The 12500-nt window shown below is 40.5% G+C and overlaps 1 protein-coding gene across 3 annotated transcripts in view; it reads left to right on the top strand.

Moving 5' to 3' along the window:
* LOC137973021 (centromere protein C-like) overlaps positions 1-12500 on the top strand; it is an 18004-nt gene that overhangs the window by 1944 nt on the left and 3560 nt on the right. The window contains exons 5-15 of one of the 3 annotated variants that reach the window (XM_068819729.1): positions 296-378; positions 512-740; positions 1484-1549; positions 2517-4996; positions 5279-5641; positions 6744-6845; positions 8042-8143; positions 8930-8967; positions 10189-10267; positions 10570-10745; positions 12048-12138. In XM_068819729.1, the coding sequence (XP_068675830.1) occupies positions 296-378; positions 512-740; positions 1484-1549; positions 2517-4996; positions 5279-5641; positions 6744-6845; positions 8042-8143; positions 8930-8967; positions 10189-10267; positions 10570-10745; positions 12048-12138 (3809 nt within the window). Of the gene's footprint in view, positions 1-295; positions 379-511; positions 741-1483; positions 1550-2516; positions 4997-5278; positions 5642-6743; positions 6846-8041; positions 8144-8929; positions 8968-10185; positions 10268-10569; positions 10746-12047; positions 12139-12500 lie in introns of all 3 variants that reach the window. The other 2 variants (XM_068819728.1, XM_068819730.1) reach the window with 2 other exon arrangements.

Below are 12500 nucleotides of genomic sequence, written 5' to 3'. Positions count from 1 at the left end.
AAGTTGATCAACAAATTTTAATGTTGAACTGTGGTTTTCATTACTGCACATGTACAGTCATTAATAAGAACATTACATAAAAAATTTGACTTCTTAAAGTGAAAGCTCTACTTATACATGTATGTCGCTGTTTATTCCTACCCTTGCTGTAGCTGGAAAACCACCTGCATGTTTATCTTATTATAATGATAATGATGATGATATTATTATTATCATTATTATTATTATTATTATTATTATTATTATTATTATTATTATTATTATTATTACAGTATATGTTTTTTTATGTTAAAAGGAGAACTGGAATGCCATTTAACATCAATCCAAGGAAAGATTCACATGGATTTGAGATTGTGGATGACTATTTTCCTGACTCAGGTTCGTGTTACAACATTTTCATGTGTTGTGGGACTGATAAAACCAAGAAAAAAATGACAACAAAAACTACTTGCCTTCATATCTCCATCTTACAACTTTTGTCAATTTAATCATTTTTTTTAACATTTTGTAGTTTCTGCGAAGTCAAAGGGATCTTCTCCTGAAAGCAGCCAAACTAACAAACCAATAGTGCAGATGGAGAAGGAAGAGGACTTTCCACAAACTACAAGTGATGCTGTAGATGAATCAACAGTCCCAGAAACCCCTGGAGCAACCATTGTGTCTCCAAATGAGACAGGAACTCTTATAAAAAATCCAGCGTCATGTGACCCAACTCCACAATTTAAAGGAACCAAGAAGAGGTTAGTTTCATGTTCCAGGTCGTGGGGAAAATGTAAAGAACTGCAGGAATGGACAGTAAGTTCTCTCACCACTGTCCCAATTCTTCCCCCTGGTTTCCTTGGTTGTTAGATACATATGAGTTACCCTGGTTTTGGGGGAAGGGGTGCTGTGATGGTGGTGGATTAAAAGGTCTTCTTGACCAACACTTGGAACTGACATACCCTTCAAGAATAGTAGATAACATCCCTGTTGAAGTCCATACCTCTTTCCATTCTGGGAGCACTTGCCTTGGTGTCGTCAATTCAGGTATAATACTGTGACCAGTTTTGCTGTTAAAGAAAGGGTGCTGTTTTAGGTACATTGATCACTAACCAAGGCACTTGCAGTTTTATTGTTACCCACCACGGGACAATGGTTAAAAATCAGGGACCATTGAATTTCTTATGAATTGAAAACATTTCTGCTTTTTCTTTGGTTTGGATTCTGTCTGTTTACTTAGAGAGTGTCATTTGTCCACTGGTAATTACATGTATCTCAATTGTCCAATATTAGAAATTGGAAAATGACACCACAAACCAAGTAGATGGTTATTGTTGGAGAGTTTTAAAACAGCTAAGAATGCAAAACAAGAGCTTGGTCTGCTTAGATACAACTGCAACAACCTCTTTGATCAGCATACATGTAATCTGTCATATCGCACTCTACTTCAATTACAATGTAATAGTAAATTAATTGATTATCAATAATATTCTTATTGTCTTAGGTTGTCATTTGCACACGGAAAAACTCCACTTGTAGTTGTTGAACACAGCAAGCCTACACAGTCAAAGTTAGTCCATTATTTGCGGCCAGAAATACATGTACATATAATAATAGATTCCCTCACATTTTGACAAGGGTCATGATCTTGTCCCCTTGCTCTTCCCAACTCAACCATTTCTAATCTCAACCTCAGAGCTCTTCTCTTGACTGGGGACAGAAGAGCTCTGTGGTGCCCTGAAACAAAGTGTCTTCTCATTGGTTTTTGTGAAGAACAATCAAAAGCGTCTCTAATCGGTGCATTCATATTAGCACGGGGAGTGAGCCGTCGCCACAAGGTTTAAATAGGAAAAATTTGGCTATAAGAACCCTACGGCACATGTTCTCCTACATAGAGTTTCCCAGAGCCTTGGGTAGATCCGAGGCTCTGGTGATGAGAATGAACCATTTTCAGCTGTAACCATCATCTGCTTCTGAAGTAAGTTGTAAAGAAAAACTGCTGCATTTACTCTCACCTAAATATACTGCTGACCCCTAACCCCTTTTGAATATAATTATTATGTGGCAAAAACAATGCTGTAATGGGATAATGAAAGCCATTAATTAGTATGTGCATTTCTGGACATGAGTGTGTCTTTTCCTTTGACGCAATTCATGCGGTGAATGGCACTTTGAATACTTTTTAAGTGTCAACAGCAAAGTGATGGGAGTCACTGATCCCACAATGGTTTGTCTTAAATTTTTTTGGGCATTTCCTTATCGTTTCTTGTCAAAAATTTCAATGCATGTGCGTAACAATAACTTGTTTTGGCAACAGGTCCTACTTTCTCAAAGCAAGGTAAGTGGTAATTCTGGATTAAGTCCGAGCAAATATAATAGCTTTTAGCTGCAGTATGTTAACTACATACTGGTGGAAAAACATGGCCTAGTCACATGTTATGCCAAATGCCCTTTCTTACCAATTGAGTCCTGAGGTAGTTTTCCCACGTTGGATGCAAAGACGGGAATTTAATCAGTGTAATTTCTTTCATCCACAGAAACCCGATTAAAAATAAGGATGGTCAAAGCGATTCCGACATTGATGTGGTTGATGTTGACAACGATGTTGGGGCAGACTGCCGAGAAACTACTGAAGCACTGTCGCCCACAACTCTGCAAGCCACATCAAAGGCAGCAAAGCATAATTTAACAAAGAAGAGTCGAAGTACTGTGTCTGGTGATGATGATGATGAAGTCATTGACGTTGAGGGAATCGAGGATGACAACACATTCCTCACTATTGGGAATGCAACACGGAATGAAGGGAAGGCACCCACTGACAAATTCCCTGTCTTTGCCGAAAATGAGAGTTTTGCAATTGATGAAACTGTTGTTCTCAAAGGGACAAAACACAAGACAATGTCACCAGAGTACGGATCTTCCTCTGATAGTCAAACAGACGCAAAACGTTCTCCAGTACCTAAACAAAACAAATCCAAGATTCCAGTGAGAACAAGAAAAAGTTTGCCCATTGGTACTAAGCAGAAGGGAAAGAAGGACAAAGAAAATGGCCCATATTCTGCGGCCGGAAAAGAGAAGAGGAATGAAGGTAAAAGTCAGGGACAAAGCTATGCAAACTCCTCGAAAAGAAGATTGCAAGGGGAGAGTTTGATAAGGGGAAGACAAAGAAAGCTTGTAGAGAGGAATAACGAGGGGCCACAGCTAAAAGAAGATGTGCGGAATTTGAGTGATGAAGAAGAAGGTGATGTCGATGTGGTTGGAGAGGAAGACAAGACCACAAAGGGGAAAATGGAAAACACAAGACGGAAGTCTACAAGAGGATTCCGGAAAGCAGACTCAGATGCAGCAGAAAGACCAAAAAGCGTCGCTGGTGCAAAGCAACAACTAAAGAAGTCAACACGAAAAGCGAAGAAAAACGACAGAAAGGAGGACGTTGTGCCAGAGTCAGGTGAGGAAGTACTCGTTGAAGGTGAAAAGAAAGGCAACGTTGAAAGTTGTCAAGGGGAAAAGAGAACTAAAAAAGTAAAGAATCTGCCAAATAGAAGACAGCAGGAAGAGGAAGGGAGAAAAACTGGTACTCAAGGGAATAAAGAGAATTTGGAACTTGATATTGGTGATGACGATGATGATGGCACATCGAAGACTCAAGAAGAAACTCAAGAAAAAGAAACACTCAAGAAACACTCAAGAAAGACTCAAGAAAAAGGACAAAAGAAGGAAACGGTCCAAGAGAAGAAGCAGGAATACGAAGACAAGCAAGAAAGTGAAGGTAGTGATGGTTATAATGAAGATGAAGTTCATGCTGAGGAGAAGAGATCAGAAGATCGTGCGAGTAAAGAAACAGAAGAGGTGAAGAAGACGGAAAAACGAAGAAAACATGAAAACGAAGAAAACTTAGAAGGTAAAGTTGATGCAGAACTTAGTGGAAGAAAAACACGGGCGCAAAGGAAGAAAGAAGCAAATGCTAAACTAGAAGAAAATGGCATAAGTAAAGAAACTGAAGGTATCTTCAATGGTGGGGTGAAGGAAGTAGAACCGAGTGACGCAAAAACAAGATCGCAGAAGAAAAAGACAGATGTCCAAATAAACAAAACTAAGGCTGTAAGTGGAAAAGATAGAGGTAATGATAATCGGTTAGTTGTTTTAACAGAGGCTGAGGAAGCTAAAGAAGGCGAACTTCACGATGTTGAATTGGGAGAGTCAAAAAAGGAACATTTATGTAAGAAAACAGGTACCAATACTTCGGGGTTTAAAAGAACGAATCAGTTAGAAAGGCAGGATCGGGAGGCTTCACTCGAAACAAGGAAAGAGAAAACAGATGAAAAAGAAGTAACCACAGAGGAAATAGCTGCGGAAGAGGCGGATAATGTTCCGCTTGATACAATTGACGAACAACACCAAGAGCAAACATTGTCCGATAAAACTGTTCAAGAATCAGTCAGTAACATTTCTAATGTATCAAGTACGAATGCGTCATCTGGTTCGGAATCAAGAAAAAAGAATGGAACTAAACGACGAAAAAAATCAAGAATATTACCACCGTATACAAGAAAAACGACCAAGTCAAGAAAGACGAAGACTTCTTTGAAAAGCCAAGACGGTGCGACTGAGTCGGAAGTTAGAATAGACGCCAAAAAACCAAGATATGAAGAAGAGCAAAAACAATCAAACACTGCTGGTGACTCGTCTAAGGAAGAAATGGTTTCATCTAGAATAACTGGTAGAGCTGTGTCGACCGGAAGCAAAAATGCTGTAAGAAAAAGGCCTGTGGCAGAAAGAAGCCAAATTTCTGATAATTCCGTGTTTGAGTCACAAACCAATGATGCAGATAAAATTGACGATGGAAATAAAACAAGCAGTTCTGTGCGAGAAGTCAGTGCCGTGGAAGACAGAACGGTTGAAGAAATCCGACAAGAGAACTTGACGACAAAACCTTTGTCCGTACCGAGTGGTCCATCTGGCGGCGTCATTAAGTCGATTCTTAAATCTGGAGGCAGCACTGGGCGTGGAAAAACAGGTACATGAGTTCTCGAGCCTTTTTCTCGGGTTATTTCCTTTATTGATTACTTTCAAAATCTCGCGATACTTTCTCAGCGAATCAGAGGTAAATGCAAATCAGTCATGATTCGCTCGCTCACATTTTCACTGATTAGGCGCCAACTTCAGTGTTTGCTTTGTGCTGTAGTCGGTTCATGTGATTGTTTGCGCCTATTGTGACTTGCCGAAGTAGTTACATCTGCATTGATTTTGATCACGACACTCAATCTGAAGACTGCTTCACTGTAAATTTCCATTTCAGCATCTAGAAAACGGCAAATGAACTCAGATAAATCACACTCGGGTGGTAGCGACGCAGATGACGAGGGCCTTCAACCACCTAAACAACCGAACAGAAAACGTCTATCGACAGTGAGCTTCGCGACAGCGCCCTTTGTACACTCTTCGCCGTTGGATGTACCTACGCCCTCCCCCCTTGCTGGCTCGTTACTGCTTTCCAGAGACAGCAGTCACTTCTCCACAGATAAATCTTTCACCCCGGGAACTAGTACCCCGGGGAGATCGTCTGGGTCTGGGTCTGGTAGTGGTATTTCCAGTGCGGGGGAGTCAGATATTGATCCGGAAGAGGAAGTTACACTTACTAATGGCGATAAACTAGCGGAAGGTATTTAATTTTTAAGCTGCTGCAATTGCCGGATTAAAAGTGGTACTATGATCAGAAAGAGGTCCCATGATTAATGAGTCATGAGTCAATGAGACTCACCGTCAATATAGTAATAATTTATTGATTAAGCCTAAGGCTTCGTTTCAGTGATTAGGCCTAGGCACTCTGAAAATTTAGCTTTCATTTTATGGGTTAGGGTAACCGCACAAACTCATGACATTGACTCATTGACTCGTAAATACTTGATGCTCGATCAGAAAATCATTTCCTATTTTTCTTCAGATTTTGAAAGCGTGTTTGCATAACCCCCGATTGTTAGAGTTTTGAGCTTTGATTATTAGCCAAAGGCTGTTAACTTTGCGTGTAAGTTTTGGATTTCACGGTCCGCCATTCCTTACGTTGAAAACCGACGATTGGACCTCAGAGGGTTGGAACTCGGGAAAAGTGACGTCATTTACTCAATAGCTAAAATGCTGCTTATTATATAATCAAAACACGACTTTAAAAGTCTGAAAGCCCGAAACTCGCATGCTGCAAATTAATTCAGCCGTGTACATTGTGAACAAATTGGATTCTTAAACAAGCGAGCCTTTTTTATGTCATTTTCTTCTCGATCTAGCTCTCTCAAGATTTTAAAGTTAGTAATGGCGGACTTTTTAAATAGGAAAATTCCACTTAAAATAAACGGGTGTCTTTTTTTAAATAAAGGCTTAAAACTTGGGTCACTTAGTGTTAAGTTACCAAAGTCTTGAAATCCAAAGAAAAAGAAGAATTGATTTTTTTGGTCATAGTAGCACTTTTAAGGTTGACAGGAACCTTGCGTTGCGTTCAAGTTTTTACTTAGTTACTACTCTATGCTGCTGTACGGGCAATTTGATATCAACGATTAGACACTTAAATAAAGTTCCTTTCCTTTTTCTTTTGGGTAACTTCAATTGTAGTTAGTTTACACAAATTTTACTGTTCAAATAAAGGTGTACGTGTTGTTGAAACTGACAACTCTAATTGTTCTAGCTTGACGGGTTACCTAACTTATACATTTATAGCTCTAAAGATTTCGTTCCATTTTGGGCATGTGTTTGACATCTGGGGTTTGTTTTAGGTCCATCAAATGAGGAAGGGCAAAGGAGAAGCAAAAGAACTATCGTTCCGCCCTTACAATACTGGAAGAACGAAAGGATAGACTATGAACGACGGAAATCCGGTGAGTGATCGATCAGTCAGTGTGTTCGTCAATCAGTTGGTGTATCAGTGGCTGTCTAAATCTCAGAAGTGTCCGCAATCTCTCTCATTTGGCCTTATCAATGATCAAAATTGAGAATACTGACAGTTCCCGCCCAATTACTACCCATCATATATACTGGGTGTAAGGACCTGCAGCCAGGTAGCCGCGAACGAGGAATTGCCCGTAAAGTAAAGTAACCATATTTAACGTCGATAACTCGTAACAGTAATTCAACTGACAAACCTGAGGTCGACGGTGCGCTCATTTTACTTCCCCCTCTCCATCAGTGCTACGTTTTACGGGTATTTAAAGATACTTAGCTACACGGAAAGGAAAGAAGGCGAAACAAGAATGCGAAATCCGGGAATCGAAATCAGGGCCTCTTGCACCAAGGCTGCGCACTAACCGACTATGCCATCCTTGCTCCTCCTGGCCCGTGCCAAATGCAAAATCACCGATAGCGCAAGGAAGGCAATGCCGCCATGTTTTTTTTCGCTGCCTGCCCCCCCCCCCCCCCCCCAAAAAAAAAAAAAAAACAAACAAAAAAAAAAACTAGCATTAATCCCATAAACTGATAGGCCGCATTCCGTCGCAGATCGATGATTTGTGTCAGGGACTTCTGTTGTTATTTAGTCCGTTAAAGAAAAGGCCGGTTTCCACGGTACGATTTGTCGGCCGGTTTTGTCGTGCCGATAACTCATACCTTGTAAGTTTTGTAAAACGTGTAATTTTCCCTTAAAAGGTCTTCCCGCTGCTGTTTTAGTATCCACCATTTTGAACGCTTTCATTTTTTTTGTATTCGTGCGCATTACTCACTCACATACCCTTTGATTGACATGGCGGTTTCTCTCAGAGTGTCGACCTGACTTAAAAAAAGTCTTTTGCGCTGCAACAGTTTTTTTTAATCGGACCGATTTTCATTTTCATGAATTGGTCGTTCATCGGCTGTAAAAATACACGCAAGATTTGTGCTCCGACGCCGTCGGGCCGACAAATCGTACCGTGGAAACCAGCCTTAAAAGTCGTTTGTTCAGTAATTCACTCAATAAACATTTACTCAGTCGTTTGGTGAATGAGCTAGTTAATTAAGGAGACACTCAGTCAGTTTGTCAGTCTGTTGTTCAGACAGTCAGTCCGTGATTGATGTGTGATTTGTTCTTACTGTAATTTTTCAGGCGGGTTTTGCATAAAAGGTGTGATTAGAAACCCAACTCCTACACCCAAGGTCAGAAAGAAATCCAAAGCTAAGAGACCTTTCACTAGGAAAGAAAAAGATAGTAAGTTGAACGATTGATGATTGCATTTTAAAAAGCAAGTCGGTCATTTCGAGCAGTTTTGAAACTACTGATGATCCATTGTTCCGACATGGCAGTACGTATGTAGTTTGCTTGCTGTGGACTGATTTTTTTAGGATTTGAGTTACTTTGCTGGCAGAAAGGTACACAAGATGCGAGTAGGCGTAGCTCATGCTGTCTTTGGTTTCAAGTTTCTTTAGGGTGATCAGTCTCGACCCCAGAGCTCTTCTCTTGACTGAGTGAGAGAAGAACTCTGGGGTACCCTGAAAGAAAGTGTTTTCTCATTGGTTTTCGTGAAAAACAATCAAAAGCCTCTCTAATTGGTGCATTCATGTGAGCAGGAGAAGCGAGCAGTAAGGTTCAAATAGCCCATTTTTGGCTATAAGTACCTACGGCGCATGTTCTCCTACATAGAGTTTCCCCAGAGCCTTGGGTCGATCCGAGGCTCTGGTGACGAGAATGAAGTGTGATGCAATATTTGTAATTCGAAATATTTTCGACTGAAAACAGATTGTGTTTTACTCAATGGAGTAGTTGAGCTTCGGCGGTCAGTGGGACAGCAGTGAAGCTAGAAACAATGTGATCGTAGATGCTTCTATCATGATCAATGTTCAAGTTTACCGTTTAGGCGAATATGCGGAACTGCAAGATACACTAAATAAACCGTTTCAAAAAAAGAAATTTTGGACCTGTGCCCACCACTTTAACTCAACTATCGACTTTCGGCTACACTGGTTAATTTTTGATGGCATGTATCTCAATTTTCAGCAGACGAAGTGGATTCTTCAGTAGAAGAGGTGGATAACGTAAGTAATTCGTAATTCCTTTTTCGCGGTCAAAATAGCTTTTGGTCTGAACTCGCAATTGTTCTCTTTGAGCCAGTCCAGCATAACCTGCCTTACTCGTACCCGCTTGAACGGATCGCATTTCCTCCGTTTATCAGAAAAAGTCTGGAGTGAGACAGTGTTTGTCTCAACTAGATTAAGTCACAGCAGTAGTATTACATTGTTTTCTTCTAAACGTAAGAATCTTTGCGATACTTTTTATCTCTTGTCCCACTAGTATAAAAGGTTACTGGTGAGAAGCGGCTTTGACGTAGGTGGTTAGGTAAATTGGTACTCTTCTCTGCTCCAAGAGGTTTCAGAGGTTATCTCCGGGTACTCCCTTTTCCGTTCCCATAAAAACCCAAACGTTTCAGTCATTTGAACAAATTTACGTTGCCTTGCAATTGCTGTTTATCCAGTTAGCTAGTAGAGCACTTGCGCTCGGCTTTATAAGCTATAGAGGCATTAAGGAAATGATTATTATTTTAATTAGCAAGGTAACTGCGTCAGACTGTCATTCAACTACCCTGGTCATTGCAGCTTTCAATACTCTGCGGGGTTTGCTTCATGCTGCAGATCTGTGTGTGTGGGTGGCCGTACGTTTTTGCGACCATATTTTACCAGAATGAGCGAGTTGTATGGCTAGTAAACAAATGTCATGAAAGGTTTACTTCAAGGGCTTGATCCAGAGTTTATTCCTTTACCAGTGCACAATATTCACCCACTTGCACAATCCCATAATACACCTCTATTACCCCCCAAAACGTTTGCATAACCATTGTTTGCAATTTCTCCTGAGACATGAAATGTCCCAAGAGAAGTCGAAAACAATGCCTATGCAGATTTTTTTTTTGGGGGGGTGGAGGGGGGGGGGGGTAAAAGAGGTGTATTATGGGATTTGTGCAAGTAGTGAATAGGGACCATTTTGAATTTTGCTTATCTGCCCCTACATCTTGCTCCAGAATAAGTGATTAACCAATTTAATTCGATAAAGGCAGTTCGCTTGAAGGAATTCCGCTTGTACGTATCGCAGCATGATATATTCCTGAACTCCTGCCAATCTTTGATCCAGTAACGCACCCCCAGCGCATTCTCCGAGATTAAAAAGCACCTTCATGGTAACTTGTTAATTCAAAATTAGACAAGTGAGGTTTTGATTTTGCTTATGATCAATATGCACGAACTCTTCTTTCTCAACAGCAGGAGTTGGAGGGTTTTGAAGAGATTACCAATCCAAAGGGGACCGTTTTTAACCCCGAAGCAAACGAAGAAGTTGAAATGGGTGAGTAAACTAACTTTAGAGAAATACATAGCACCCCTGTTATGCATGTGTTAACGTACATTTCTATACCGGAACATCAATAGCGGAATTCAGAAACGAAATTCGCCGCGCAAGACTTGATAAGCGTGATCACGCGCCATACACTGTGCAAAATTCTCAGAAGGGATTAAGTTGGCTCAAGAGCCACTAATACCTGATTTGCAGTAAGAACACGGATAACTGAATACTTTCCGAGTTTAAAGGAATCTTGTTCCATTCATTGTTTCGACATCACAATACTCACACAAACTTTGTTCTCTCAGATCTCTTTCACACTCCTGGGATGCTGAATTTTACGAATCCCGCGGGAAAACTCGCAACAGACGATGACCCGCTCTTAGTGCACAAGTTCATATCGCAGCCTCTGTTTGGTGGTGGACAAGTGATCTTGAGACCTGGAGCTGAAAAAGGAAGACAGTTCGTTCGTAATGACACCATGGTGAGCGAGAGAGGTTTCTACCGTACTAAAAAATGTGTAAAATATTGTTGGGCGTACATTTTTTTGTAAAAAGAATCGGTAGTTGTCTTAAGCGTCGACAACAAAAATTGTCAAACTTTAACTGAAAATGTTGTAAGAAGATCAGCTTGGAGAAGGAAGGTGGAGATATTTTAAAGTGTTTAAAGTGGTACTGTGATCAAAAAATCCCCGCCTGGCAAAATTTTGAGGTTTGATTGTTATTCAAAGGCTGTTTACGTGGAGTGTAAGTTTTGGATTTCACGGTCCGCCATTACTCACTTTCAAAACTGACCGACTGGACCTCAGAGAGTTGGATCTAGGGAGAAGTGACGTCATTTACTTAATGGCGTAAAATTTCAGCGTGTAAACGCAGTTTACTATGTATGCAAAACACGAGTTTAAAAATCTGGAAGCCCGAAACTCCCGTGCTGCACATTAATTCAGTCGCGTAGAAACGCATTGCATTGTTAAACTAGTAAGACTTTGACGTCATTTTCTCCTCGATACAGCTCTCTAGATTTTAAAGTTAGTAATGGCGGACCATTAAATAGGAAAATTCTAGTTAAAATTAACAAGTGTATTTTTGAGGCTTAAAACTTGGCTCACTTAGTGTTTAGTTAACATGATAGTTTTGAAATAAAAAAAAATAAAAAAACAAAAGAGTTGATTTTTTATCATTGTACCACTTTAAAATAGAGTAGGCGAGGGCTAAAAAAAGTACCCTCGGTGCCAGAGGATTTTTTTTTCAAGGACGGAGAGAACGATCAGTGATTCCAAATCAAGGGTGGGAAAAAATGCCTCTGTTTGCACCACCACAGAACCTCATTTCCACGTCATCAAATTGGGCCAGAATTTGTCCTAGTTTGCTGATTGGACACTACGTTCCAGAGAGTTTCTGGTTGGACAAATCGAAAACTGGTTCTCAACAGCTCTTGCGACAGGCAGCGTTGAATAGCCATCACTGTAATCGCAACTTTCAGGATTGTTTGTAAATAATGCGCTTCATTACGTCCCGTGGGAAGCAGTCTCAGCTTGGCAGCCAAAACTGGTTTGACGAGAAATCTGAACTGTCTCTTCGCATGGAAATGAGATTCTGGGGTCGTGCGACCAGAGGAATGTTTTTTTTCGTCCTCGACCGTTGATTTGGAATCTCTGAGCGTTCTCTCCGACCTTGAAAAAAATTCCTCTGGCACCCAGGATAGGGCTAAAGGAAAACGAAGATAAAATATTATACAATTTGAATGTTTCGTGAATTGACTGATTTCTTTTCCGTCCCACTTCAAGGTTTTTTACGTGATAAAAGGCAAAATCGTTGTAACAATTCACCAGTCTTCAGTTGTGCTGAGCACTGGCTCCACATTCTTCGTACCCCAAGGTAAATTTGCTTGGTTGTTATTTTTATGTTAAGGCCGGAACAAACGGCTTTAACATTTGCTTCAACATCTGTTCGATTTTGTAGAACGATGTTGACTGATGAGGTGGGCAAAACGATTTTAACATAACATTCAACATTTGATTCAACATCATTCCCAGGCTTCAGCCGTGGTTGTTACTATGGATACGGATATGGATACGTCATTGAGAGACCGATTAGTGCGCACGCGCATACTCAACGTTGAAAGAGGAGGACAAACTGCTTCAACATCGCTGTTCAATAAAATCGACCGATGTTGAAGCAAATGTTGAAGATACCACTTTCACACTACTTGTGCGTTTTCGAATAAAAAAGGCATGGTT

This window comes from Montipora foliosa, chromosome 10, assembly GCF_036669935.1.
Source record: "Montipora foliosa isolate CH-2021 chromosome 10, ASM3666993v2, whole genome shotgun sequence".
Classification (NCBI taxonomy): Eukaryota; Metazoa; Cnidaria; class Anthozoa; order Scleractinia; family Acroporidae; genus Montipora; species Montipora foliosa.
Note: the sequence above shows the minus strand (reverse complement) of the source record. Positions and strands in the feature narration are given on the sequence as shown.